This window comes from Dendrobium catenatum, unplaced genomic scaffold, assembly GCF_001605985.2.
Source record: "Dendrobium catenatum unplaced genomic scaffold, ASM160598v2 fragScaff_scaffold_314, whole genome shotgun sequence".
Taxonomy (NCBI): Eukaryota; Viridiplantae; Streptophyta; class Magnoliopsida; order Asparagales; family Orchidaceae; genus Dendrobium; species Dendrobium catenatum.
Genome location: NW_021318776.1, coordinates 158,988 through 171,911, shown reverse-complemented (window position 1 = coordinate 171,911; position 12,924 = coordinate 158,988). Strand labels below are relative to the sequence as shown.

General features: G+C 34.6%; 1 protein-coding gene across 1 annotated transcript in view; it reads right to left on the bottom strand.

The window, feature by feature from the left end:
* Nucleotides 1–288: 288 nt before the first annotated feature.
* Nucleotides 289–12,924, bottom strand: part of LOC110100808 (rho GTPase-activating protein REN1) — a 67,338-nt gene continuing 54,702 nt past the window's right edge. Inside the window, exons 21-23 of the mRNA XM_020828483.2 lie at nt 7,459–7,528; nt 3,118–3,456; nt 289–740 (exon numbers count right to left, since the gene is read on the bottom strand). Coding sequence (XP_020684142.1) covers nt 588–740; nt 3,118–3,456; nt 7,459–7,528 — 562 coding nt within the window. The 3' untranslated portion in view covers nt 289–587. The remainder of the gene's footprint in view (nt 741–3,117; nt 3,457–7,458; nt 7,529–12,924) is intronic.

The window sequence follows — 12,924 nt, the reverse complement described above, 5'->3', positions numbered from 1 at the left end:
AGAGAAATTATTCTGTGCGGAGGCCAGACATAACTCTACATCCAAAGGCGAATCAGGTACAACCACATTAACGGTACTGAGCCACGATACCGAGTTTTACCGAGCCGCGGTACACAATGAACGAGTGACGTAACACATTCTAGTTATTCTCCGGACGACCTTCGGCATCCGCACAGAATAATTAATCACCATTATGAAGGACAAGCGCGTGGGTGTCAACCAAAGCTGACCAAAGACACCCATCATAATAGACACCAACTTTTTTTTTTTAATGCAGTTAGTTTCCATGTTGAAAACTTTACAATAAAATATTTACAGTGGTTAGTTTTCAAATAGAAAATTTTACAATAATATATAAGGAATCTTTGACGAAAAGAAAGACAGTACTAGAATACTCCACAAATGAGTCTTCAGTTCTCCCGTGGATAATCGGAACTTAAATATCCTGATAGACCTGATGAGAGCAACAAATTGTTGTTATAAGCTTAACATTATAATAAATCATCAAATGCTAAGCATTTGAATTCCCTACAAAACCATTGATCTGGTAAGAGCACAGCTTTTTTGTGAATCAAGCAAATTCCAAATCAGTTGTTATTCGTTTTCAAAGGAGCTTCAAAGCCAGCGGCTCGACCCGAATCCAAATTTTGTAGCTCATTAGCGAGTTGGACGCGCCTTTCCTTGAGAAAGTTGAGTCGATTTGTTAGCTTTGTCAGTGTAGATGCTGATGAGAATCCCTCCTGAAAAAGATAGAAATCTTACATTATGTTTCGCTTTATCAACTGAATATATTCAAGGGCGATCGATATATATCATAAAATTATCATCTATTTGCATATTTAATGCTTAAATCTTTATATTTACAAATATAATATCCTAGTATCTAAATCATTTCAAAATATATGCATGAAAATGTGTATTGCACTCAAATAAATTAATGATACTTGATAAGTATCAAAAAATCAACTAGATCGAGCGCGAATCTCGATGCAAATTTGAATCAGAAACTTCCTCAATTAAATTTAGGATCATTCAAAGTCCAATTTCAACAAGCTATGGTCGAATTGAACATATCAATAAAACGAACTCGACGACACCAAATTCGATCCAATCTGATCCCAAATCAAAGGATCAAAAAGCCTTCTTGGAAGGTTCAAAGCATAAATTGGATTGACCACATGATATCCAAATATAGCATGCTTATAGTCGAATTGAGCGGCTAGACGAGACGACTCCAACAAGTCCAAGATCGCCTAATTCTGACATCATTTGGGCATATAAATGCTTGGAAAACGCTCTATAATCAAGGAGATCAATATGGATCGTCCGATGGAACACTCCAAAATTTATGATTAAAAAAAAAATCTATAAATAGACCACCACTTCCTACATGAAAGCAGAATGGGAGCCTTTGGTAGGAGGAAGAAGAGATGAGCTCTATGGCTTGAAGAATCCTGTAGTTCCACCCCGCACAATCACCAATGAATACGCACCACCAGGCTGTCGTTGTTGAACCTCTGCCCAACCTTCATCGTAGGACCTCCATTTGGCAGCCATTGTCGAGCTTTCTTCCAACCATCGTCGTCCGACTACAGTCCTTCCGACAATCGTTTTCGACTACAGTCGTTTCAACCACTGTCGCCCAACTTTGGTCCTTCCGACCACCATCGCCCGATTACGATCCCTTGGACCTCCGTGCCTGCTGACTACCACTACGATCCTTCTAACCACAATTGTCTAACTGTGGTTCTTCCAACCACCATTGTCGACTACAGTTCTTTCAACCATCGTCGCCTGACCACGGTTCATCTAACCACCGTCGTCCAACTACAATCGTCCGCCGACTACAATCCCTTAGACCACCGTCGCCCAACTACAGTCGCCCGCCGACTACGATTCCTTTCACCATCGTCACCCACTGAGGTCCCCCCGACCTCCATCGCCATCCGACTATGGTCCTTCCAACCACTATCACTCGCCGGCTACAATCCCTCTGACCACCATCACCCGCTGACTACGGTCCCCCCGACCTCCGTTTCCTTCCGACCACTATCGCCCTCCAACTACAGTCCCTCCGACCACTATCGCCCTCCAACTACGGTCCCTCCGATCACCTTCGCCTGCTGACTACAAATTTACCGACCAAATAGACATGTCAACTTTCTCTTAAGAATAGCTTACATATAACGAGCTTTATACAATGTGTATTTGCTACATAAAACCCCCCCCCCCCCCCCTACCCCCCCCCCCCCCCCCCCCCCCCTCCCCCCCCCCCCCCACCCCCCCCCCCCCACAAGGAAAACACTCATTTGCTAATCAACCCAATCAAATACTTAGTCTAGATTCATTCAAACAGGGCTAGACTCCGTAGTTTTTCTCCTTTTCAGGATTTTTTCACGTAAAAATCTTGGTGTTTCTTATAAATGTTACACCCCATGCTTTTATCTATGCGTTGGATCTTCGTAGAAAACTAGGATGCTAAACTTTATCTCTCTACCACCGCAAATTTTTAGTACGCAATAGTTTGACTGTGAATTTTCTGGTACGCAACAATACTGATATTTTTTATATGATTTAAAGAGTTGAGTGTTATGTACAAATTTAGGTGTTAGAGATATAAACACATAAGAATTAAGAGGTATGTATATCCATCTCCTTATATTCAAATTAAAAAAGATAATGTACATAGAAATTATCACAGTGAACTATAACCATAAATTGTCTTACTCCTAGGGAGATTAAATCCCAAAATGATCTCCCTGACTATTCAAATGTGGCCAATTTATTCCCAAGGTACAATATTTCTCCAATTCAACCGCTCCATTATACAATATTGCTCCAAAATTATCTCTCGTGTAGAAATTGTGATACAAAATTGATTTCAATTTAATCCCTTAGCTATACAAAATTATCCCAATTTAGTTTCCGAAGAAGTATTTTGAATCAATTTTGCATAGTCATCAAACTAAATTGAAGAAATATGATACACTGGGATTAAATTGACCTTATATGAATTGTTGGGGGATAATTTTACAATTAAACCACCATTAGGAGTACAACTATATGAATGCTTACGAGGCATTACATTAGATTTTAAAAGCACACAATTTATCTTACCTCAATCTTGTGAGCCTGTCTTCTTGTTGCATTGTTGCGAAGAAGTGTTATTTGTTCTTCTGAAAATACTGTGTTATTTGTTTCTTCATATGTCTCACTGTTTACCGATGAAATACTAGGTTTTTGCTTCTGGGAAGACATTCTCCTAGTTGGAGACTCTAAAGCATCCTTTTTTGTACCTTCCCACCTTGCAAGCTTCTTTGATGCTCTATTTCGATCTTCAGATAATGAAGCTTCAGAATATCTTGCAACACTCTGATTTGAAACTCTTGGTAATAGCTTTTGGTATGTTTGTCTTTCCTTCAAAGAAGTTGAACTTTTGGCCTCATCTTTCGTATTCTAGAAATCAAAATTGGTCTGAGAGTTATATTCAAAAAACAACATAAATAGTATACTAGTTAGTCTGGAAAAAAAAAATGAAGCAGAGTATTAAAGCATAGATTTAGAAAAGTTGAGCTTTTAGCCTCATTTTTTAAATTCTCGTAATCAGAATTGATCTTAACGTTACACTCAGAAAGCACAAATTCCCTGCATTAAATGTTTTAGGATAATTTAGAGGGAACCAATTACTAGCTCATTTGTGTTACCACCAAAAAAGACACTAAACGGATATTATAAAAATCATTGAATCAAGTCACGATTTGCATTCTTAAGGATCTACCCCCAAAAGTTTCCTTTAAGGTCCAAAAGTCCATCCTGAGGGAGTTATCCAACCTTCATAACACTTCGTTTCAGAAATAGAATCATCGAACTCTACCAACTCTCTTGGCAAAGAAACATGTTGAAAGATTTATACCATGAATAAGTCCATAGGCCTATATCTCCTTAGTTATTCAGACCTAGGAGTTGTCGGTTTTACTTCACCCATTGCAGATGGCTTTTAATAACTCTTCTTTATATTAGAGCTTTCATCGAGGTACGAGCACACCACGGAAGAATTCAGTTGTCTTATTGTTGATTGTAAAGTTATTACAAGTGAAAATTTATGTACCCATCATCAATTATTAATTTTGAACTTTAAAATGAAGGGGCAGAATATAAAAAATAAACTAAATCATTGTTCTACGATTAGATGGAGGCATTTAAAAAGTATTAACAAAATTATTTTTAAGATTAAGATTCTAAATCCTAAGATTTTGTCTGTGCATGAGGAAGCAAATGTTATGTGAGAAAAAGTAACTAGTCATATTAAAAAATTGCAAAAGATGTGCTTGGAATATCAAAGGGAAAAGCTATTAATAGTAAAAATAGTTGGTGTTAAATCAAAATGTGCAAAAAAAGATAAAAAATAAAAAAATTTGTAATAAAAATTGGTTTAGCTGTAAAAATTCTAATAATTGGGAAAAATATAAAGAGACCCGTTAGGAGTATAAGAATGCAAGATGTGATACAAATATTTTAGATTTTAATGATTTACATAATAGATTAGATACTAAGAAGGGCGAAAAATATATATATAAATTAGCTAAACAAAGAGATATGAGTGAACTATATTACGGATGAAGATCAAAAAGTATTTTTTTTAGAAGATATTCAACAAAGGTGGATGAAATATTTTGATAAACTTTTTAATGAATAATGTGAAAATACAATTGACTTTAGTGACCTTAGTACCCTAAATGAAAATAAAGATTTCTTTTTTTATAGGCGGATTAGTAAAATCGAAGTTAGAGAGGCTTTAAAGAAAATGAAATGCGGAAAAACTATTGGACCTGATGATATTCCAATAGAGGTGTGAAAATGCTTAGGAGATTAAGAAATTTCTTGGCTTACTAAACTTCTTAATATTATTTTGACGACTAAAAATATGTCAGATGAGTGGAGAAGGAGTGTGTCGATTCCTAATTTTAAGAATACATTTGATGCACAAGATTGTGCGAAGTATAGAGGAATTAAGTTAATGTGTCATAGTTTAAAACTATGGGAGAGAGTTATGGGGCATAGGTTACAACTTGACACTAATGTTTCTCAAAATCAATTTGGATTCATGCCAGATAGGTATGCTATGGAAGTTATACATTTATTGAGAGGTTTGATGGAGAAGTATAGAGAGAATAAAAAGGATCTACATTTGATTTTTATTGATTTAAAAAAAGCATATGATAAAGTTCTAAGAGAAGTGTTATGGAGAGTTCTACATAAGAAAGGGTTTAAAAAAGCTTATATTCAAGTCATTAAAGATATGTATGTGGAAGTTGTTACTCGTGTTCAAACACAAGGTGGTTTGACCAAGTATTTTTCTATTTTAATTGGATTACATCAAGGATCAGGTTTAAGCCCATATCTTTTTGCTTTATCATGGATGTTCGCACTAGACATTTGCAAGTGGTTGTACCCTAGTGTATGCTTCTTGTTGATGATAGTCTTCTTGTTGATAAGATTAGAGAGGGAGTTGAAAGTAAACTTGAATTATGTAGGTCAACCTTAGAGTATAAAGGCTTTCATTTGAGTAGATTTAAACTAAATATATGGAGTGTAATTTTAGTAATAATAGATCTGGTGGGAGGTTTGTGACTTTGGGCAATAAGGTCATTAATAATAGTACATGTTTTAGATATCTTAGGTCTATTGCTCAGAGTGATGGTGAAATAGATGGAGATATTATTAATAAAATTCAAGTGTGATAGAAAAATCACTCTCAAACTTAAAGGAAAATTCTATAAGATGGTAGTGAGACCTGCAATGCTTTATGGTGCAAAATGTTGGTCATTAAAAGAGAAGCATAATATTAAGTTAAGTGTTGCAAATATGAGGATGCTCGAGTGGATGAGTAGCTCTACTCTTAGAGACAGGATACGAAATGAGCATATACATTAAAGGTTGGAGTAGCTCCAATGGAAGATAAAATTACAGAGAATCGCTTTAGATGGTTTGGTCACATAAAATGGTGGTTTTCCGATGACCCAGGTAGGAAAGTAGATGTATTAGATTTGACTTATGTTAAGAAATATAGAGGTAGACCTAATAAGACTTGGTTAGAAAATATTATAAATCACCTTTCCTTATTAGATTTAGATGAGAATTTGACTCTTAACATGACAAATTGGAAAAATAGGATTCATGTAGCCGACCCCATATAGTGGAATAAAGGCTTGTTGTTGTTGTTATAGTATTGGGATTTTGGGTAAGAGTTCATTTCAAAAGTCGAAATGTCTATCTCTGAAATCAAGCACCTTATTTTGTTAGGAATTCTACAAGAGTTTGTATGTCACTGGTTATGTTGTCCATCTCTGCTGACATACTAAGGCATTAGCTTTCTAATTTCAATAGTATTTTGTTGACCTCAATGGCCCACAAAATTGGAATAAAAGCGAGCCATGATCTCAATCAACCCAGTTCGTAACTTCAAAATGGCCTACATTGTGGACTAATGTGTCAATACTTATGCTAGAGCCCTCCAGCATATATAATAATAATAATAATAATAATAATAATAAGGAATAATAAATAAATATAAACAATAATAACAATAAATATATGGTAAACATTATGTTGTTCCACTGTACTCTTTGATCCTCTAAATGCCATGAATAATCCCTTATGCCTGTCCATCTACCCTTTTAAAGATTTTTTTTATAATAATATTTTTAGTCACAAATGATATTTATGACTAAACTTTGATTTAACAATTAGTAGAGGTATCCATTAGAATAACTTCTCCGTAAAAGAGTGCAGTTGGCATGCCTAATCATCCTTTAGAGCTTTGTGGCTGTTCTATGACAGCCAAGGGCTCCCCGCAAGTTCATCATCTTTTTTAGTAAATCATTAAATAGAATTATAATAATAATATTTCTATTATATTCGAAGGGATTCTATAATTAATGTATAAATAAATATGATAATATAAATTTTATTATAACTAACATTTTTATTTATCTTACCTGTAGCTCCTACTGCCAACCCCACATAATTGGATAAAGACTTTAATTGGATAAAAACTTAGTTGTTATTGTTGTTGTTACCTGTTGTCACTACTATATGTTCTAAATCAGGATGAAATTCGTAAATGATTTATGAATTGCACAGGGTGGGACTCCCCTCTTAATCCATTGATTATAGTGGTAAATATAATAATTTTCATCATGCACCATAGCATACAAAATATGCCTGATATATTCAACAATACGACCAGCACAAAAAAGAGAATGATTTAATGGGGACATTGGAGGTAGAAGGCCAGCGTGGCTGAAAAGTTTAAAGTTGAGATCGAAACTAATTCTGACGAAGCTGGGCTACATAAAGTATTCCAGTAATATTAGGAGCAAAGTACCATGAAAGAATGTTTATGTAACAAAGAAATGGAAAGCCATACTGAAGAAAAGATTAATGTTAAGAACTTACGTCATGTTTCAACGGGTTATCTTTTTTATGTTCATTAGGAATATCATCTGCTTTTTCCTGTCTTTCATCTCTGCATTAAACAAACAATTTGTTATTAATCATAAAAAAAAACACTAAAATTGCAAAGTGCCCATAAAGCAAAAGATTATAACAACCAAAATGTTTTCAATTACAAACAAGCAGATATTTTTCTGCTCCTTTTAAATAGCAAAACAAACTAATCAAAAAAATTAACTCCATAATTTCAGTCGGTTAAATCAAGTTCCTCACTTCCTTCCCTCTCCGCATCCCATACAAGATGCGTCTGATGTCCTATCAAATATGTCCAATTGCAACATTTCAAATACTTATTGCTGGCATGTATCAGACATCATAAAACATATCAAACAAGCATATTAGAAAAGATAATAAATTTCAAATATAGACAAATAAATTATGGTATAAAACTGCTTCATGTCTTCTAGGATTACTGGAAACTTTGCACATATGTGCAATGTTTGTCTGCATGTATAAGCCTGCACTGTTTTAATTTGTGAGTGAATGGACTACGGATTGCCATTATGATTAGGTGCATTTGCATCCATCGCAATATATACATCTACGGAAATATTGTATGGATGGACATACATACAAGAGCATACATGTGTCCAAATTCTTATCCAATTTAGACATCCATATCCTCATATAGAATTAAATAACAACCAAGTTCCGTTTGACATAAATAAAATTTAAATGATAGGGCAAAACTTATGAAGATAACATTAAAAAAAAAAAACATTTCAGTAATTTGAGAACATAAAAAAGAAAACAATAAGATACAATAACGCAACTAGATTTATGAGAAAGAGAAGACTAGGAAAGAAAAGGTTGCGTTGCTAAAAGTTGAGCAAGAAAAATCGAAAAAAAAAAAAGAATTATTAGTTCGTTTGTAGCAATCCAAAAAGAGGAGGATAGATAAAGCATGCCTAAAATACTTAGAATAAGGCTTAATGACGACATTGTTGATTCTAACAATTTCATATCCTAGTTTTTTAGCATGATATATCCTTGTTAACTAGTATCTGTGTTGTTGTTTTGAAAATCAAAGTTATTGGCATTATTTGAAATAAAAAAGTTAGGCACAAACATAAATTATCATTTAATTTTGTCCAAATAAATTATGAAATTTGGTAACACTCCATCTTAAGGATCCATTAGTAAAGATTATTATAAGCTTGATCCAAGATCATAAATTATAGAAATGAATAAATTTTATAACCACCCAATTCATTGATGGAAAAGAATATCAACAATTTTGAATTTGAATTTGATAGCTCAATGCAAAATATATATATATATATATATATATTAAAAAAGAAAAACAATAGATTTTTTTTTTTTTTGCTCGGATAATAACAAGACTTTATCTCTCTTTTCAAAAATATAATATATACATAAGAGAGGTTGCTAGGCTCTGGTTCAAAACTAGAACACAACTACTTAGGTATTCAACCTACCAAATGCAAATCATAACTATTCACCCTCAACTATACCATTGAAGCTAGTTATAGAAAAATCTTCAATGTTCTGGTTCCTCAAACGATTTAACAATGAAAAACCTAAATAAAGTCGCATGAAATTCATGTTTCATATACCAAAAGGAAATTGTCAATAAATAGGAAAGCATCATAGAACCTCTTGAAATTCTATTTATAGATATTCCCGACAATGTAAATCAAGATCAATTTTCTGAACATTCAATTCAAAGTCATTTTGAATAAGTACAACTGACCCTATAATATTATATTTCGAGAAAAAGTCCAAAATAGTCCCCTGACTATTAATAAATGACCAATTTAATTTCAGACTTCCATAATGCCCTAATTTAGTCTATTGACTATTTAAAAATGTCTCAATTTGGTCCCAAGACTAAACGTAACAGTTAAAAATTTGAAGTTAACCTCAACAGTTAAATGTGTTGCATTTTGTGTATTAGGATATATTATTATTTTTATATATTTTGTCATTTATCATATTAAAATAAATACAAAATTCATAATAAAAGTTAATCATGCTTATTAATTATTCACTCTATTTATTTATTTGGTTAACTCTTGTTATGATTTTTGTATTTATTTAAAAATAATAAATATCAAAAAATATGAAAAAATAATATCATCTCACATACACCATAATACCCAAAATATTCTCATATTTAACTGTTGGGGTAAATTTAATTATTACTTATTGGCCTTAAGACCAAATTAAAACATTTTCTGCTAATTAGGTAACTAAATTGGATAGTCATAAAAGGCTGAGACTAAAACGGGGAACTATTTTAGACTTTTACTCATTATATTTCTTATCTATTAGATTTTAAAAATAAATGCTTAATAATTATTGTCTATGAACAAAATCTTTTGAATTTTTTTGATGGTTTGGTGAGGCATCAAAAAGAAATACTAAGGTATAATATAAATGGTACTAACAACCTCAATGATTCGAGTAATATTTAAATATCAATGAGATGCCTCATTTCAAATAAAGTTTAATATAAATATGGTAACTTATTGTAAGAACATATGAGATTGTACCTCAGAACCCATGTTTTCTATTGAAGATCCTTATAATCATGCTTAATCAAAAATTAAATGATCGGAAAGTTGATCAAATAATTGTAACTACCTAATTTTGATCAAATAATTGTAACTACCTAATTTTAGTTTGAGGAGCAAAAATCTTAAGTAGCAGCACAAAGATGAGAGCTTGAAAAAGAATAAAAAAACTAAAATGGAGTTTGGGGGACCAAACCATAATCACACATTTGGTTCAATGCATTTTATCCAAAGGGATCTATGTTCATGTGGGCTCCGAAAATTCGGCTCCGGCCTCCACCCGCTTCTTTTTTGGGGGAGAGTTTTAACGAATTAGGTTCTGGGGTAAATTTTGGGAAGGCGGATGGGTTTGTAGATAAGACACTACCCAGAGATTTCGCCCTCATTTTGCGAGGACTTTATGATCTGAGTTCTGGTTTCCTATAGGCGCACGACCCTATAGTTAATTACCCCTCTCAGTCACAAGAGAGAACTTTCGATTAAGGCTAGTCGTCGGTGAATACATCATACCCTTAGATACGCGGTATCTGGCATATTGTAGCAGCATTGGGCTTAGGAATTTGGAAAGGGTTTGATATTTAAAATTGGAAATTTCACCATCTTGCACTTAAAGCGGATGGTGGGGGAATGGATGATGATCCCGATCAAGATCCCATGGTTCCGTCGTCCCGGGCCATCGTGGTCCCTAGTCTACTTAGTCAGAGCAGATAGTCGACCCAACCTGACAGAAGGATCCTTGTAGGCAATCATGGGTTGCTTCGTCCAAGGGGACCTTGTAGACATGAGGTGAATGTTTGTCTAAGAGGATAAATTTAAATCCACATTAGCTAACAGAGAGCTTTGTGCCCTATCGATTATATCCTATTGATTCATATCTCAAAGATTTGATGACACTAAGGAACGTATTGTCTCTGGCTATAACTGTAATTTAGTGGTGCTAATTTGCGGCAAAATCACTCGATTCAGAGGGCCCCGAGTCATAGACGTTTATCCTGCGATGCCATTTAGCGATGAAACTACCAGTCAGAGGACACGTACCACGTCCTTACTGACATAAGATTATTTGAGAATGGATCCTAATGATATTTTCGACTAGGCATTAGCTCTATGTGAGTTGAAGTAAATTTTAATTTGTCCACCGCGACAAACTGTTGTGGATGGTGGATGAATCTTGCTTTAAATGTTTAATGGGTGATTTCAATTTTAAATATTTGGAATTTTGAGTTTTAATAGGCATATGAGAATTTAGGAGGCATTTGAAAGTGTTTGTGAACCCCTTCGGCTGAGATAGATATTCAACACTACCATCATTGGAGTATTTGGGGGCATTTCAATTTGTGGATTAAACCTTATTGACTCTGTCGAGTTGTCGACAGAGGATCAAGTTTCGTAGATTTTATGTTTTATTAATGAAAGTCCATGTTCATAGGCCTTGAATGCCTTATATGAACATATTAAAACAAATATCTCAGTCGACGCTGTAACCACATATTTGTTTAGTTGTTCAAACCGTGTCAACTTCGATCCATTCATATAGAAGGATAGGGCTCGAACTACACTCATTTATTGATCCACACAGCATTCCTAGACGTCACGTGTGTACCCATAACACGTTCGTCAGGGCCAATGCAGGTTTATGATTGCACCTACCCCTTTTGTGTATATATGTGTATATAAATTACGGTGCATGTGCGGGGGCATTTTGAAAATATTTAATGTTGGTCAGTTGTATGGGCAACTGTCATTTGAATACAACGTTCTATTTGGGAACTCGTGCATGCCTTTTATCCGCTTGTGGGGATGTTGTGGATCCGGTGGCGCAGCATAGCAACTTGTGGATTGGGTTGTTTGCTGCTTTGTACAGATAGACTAACGTGCACTACTTGTTGCTGTTGACCTCTACTACAAGCCAAAGGAAAGAAAATAAAAAAAATACTCAAATACCTGTCGTACCCATCTCCTATTCTCTGCCGAATATCCGCTCAGATCCTGCACAAATCGCCACGTAAACAGTGCCCATGCTCTGAGAAACGGCAGAGCGCGAATACGTCTCTTCTCTGCATACTTTGTCTCTACCCCACTCCCTCTGTCGTTAAAAGCACACAAGAAGAGCTCTTGTAGCTCTCCTGGCTCCGCACACTTCCTCTCCCACGACCGCAAACCTCTCCTGGATCCCGATTCCTCTCGCAGCTCTCGACTCCAAGCTCCCATCAGCCTCCCGATACTTCTCCTCCCGACCTCCTCCTCCCGTCCGACTCCTTATCCCGAAACTCAAGCTCCAGCAAGAAGCCCGTTGCCTCTTCCCTAGTCCTCCCCAACCTCCGATTCGTCCGATCCAGAGAAACCGAGAGGGAGAGAGAGAGAGGCCGATCCATCCTACCTTCCCGATCTCCAGGCCGAACTCCTGCTCCAAGCCTCAAGTCCCCATCTCCTCTTATCCTCACTTAAATAAAACCCCTCAGCCGACTCAGTCAACTCAGCCCACTTAAACTAAAGCCCAACTCACTCAGCTCACTCACTAACTCATTCCAACTCAGCCAACTCAGCTCATTCACCCAACTCACTCAGCTCAACTCAGCCAACTCACTCACTCCCTACCCAATAAGGTCTTAGGCATGAATTTTATTTCTATTTTGTTTTATTTTTAATTGCTAATTGTTTTTAATATTTATTATTTTTATAATAATTATGTTATTATAATTATTATAATTATTAATAATTTTAATAATTATGTTGTTATAATTATTACAATTATAATAACTAATAATTATAATAATTATGTTATCATAATTATTAATAATTATAATTATTGTAACTATAATAATTATGTTATTATTATTATTGGTATTAATTATTTTTAATTATAATTAAT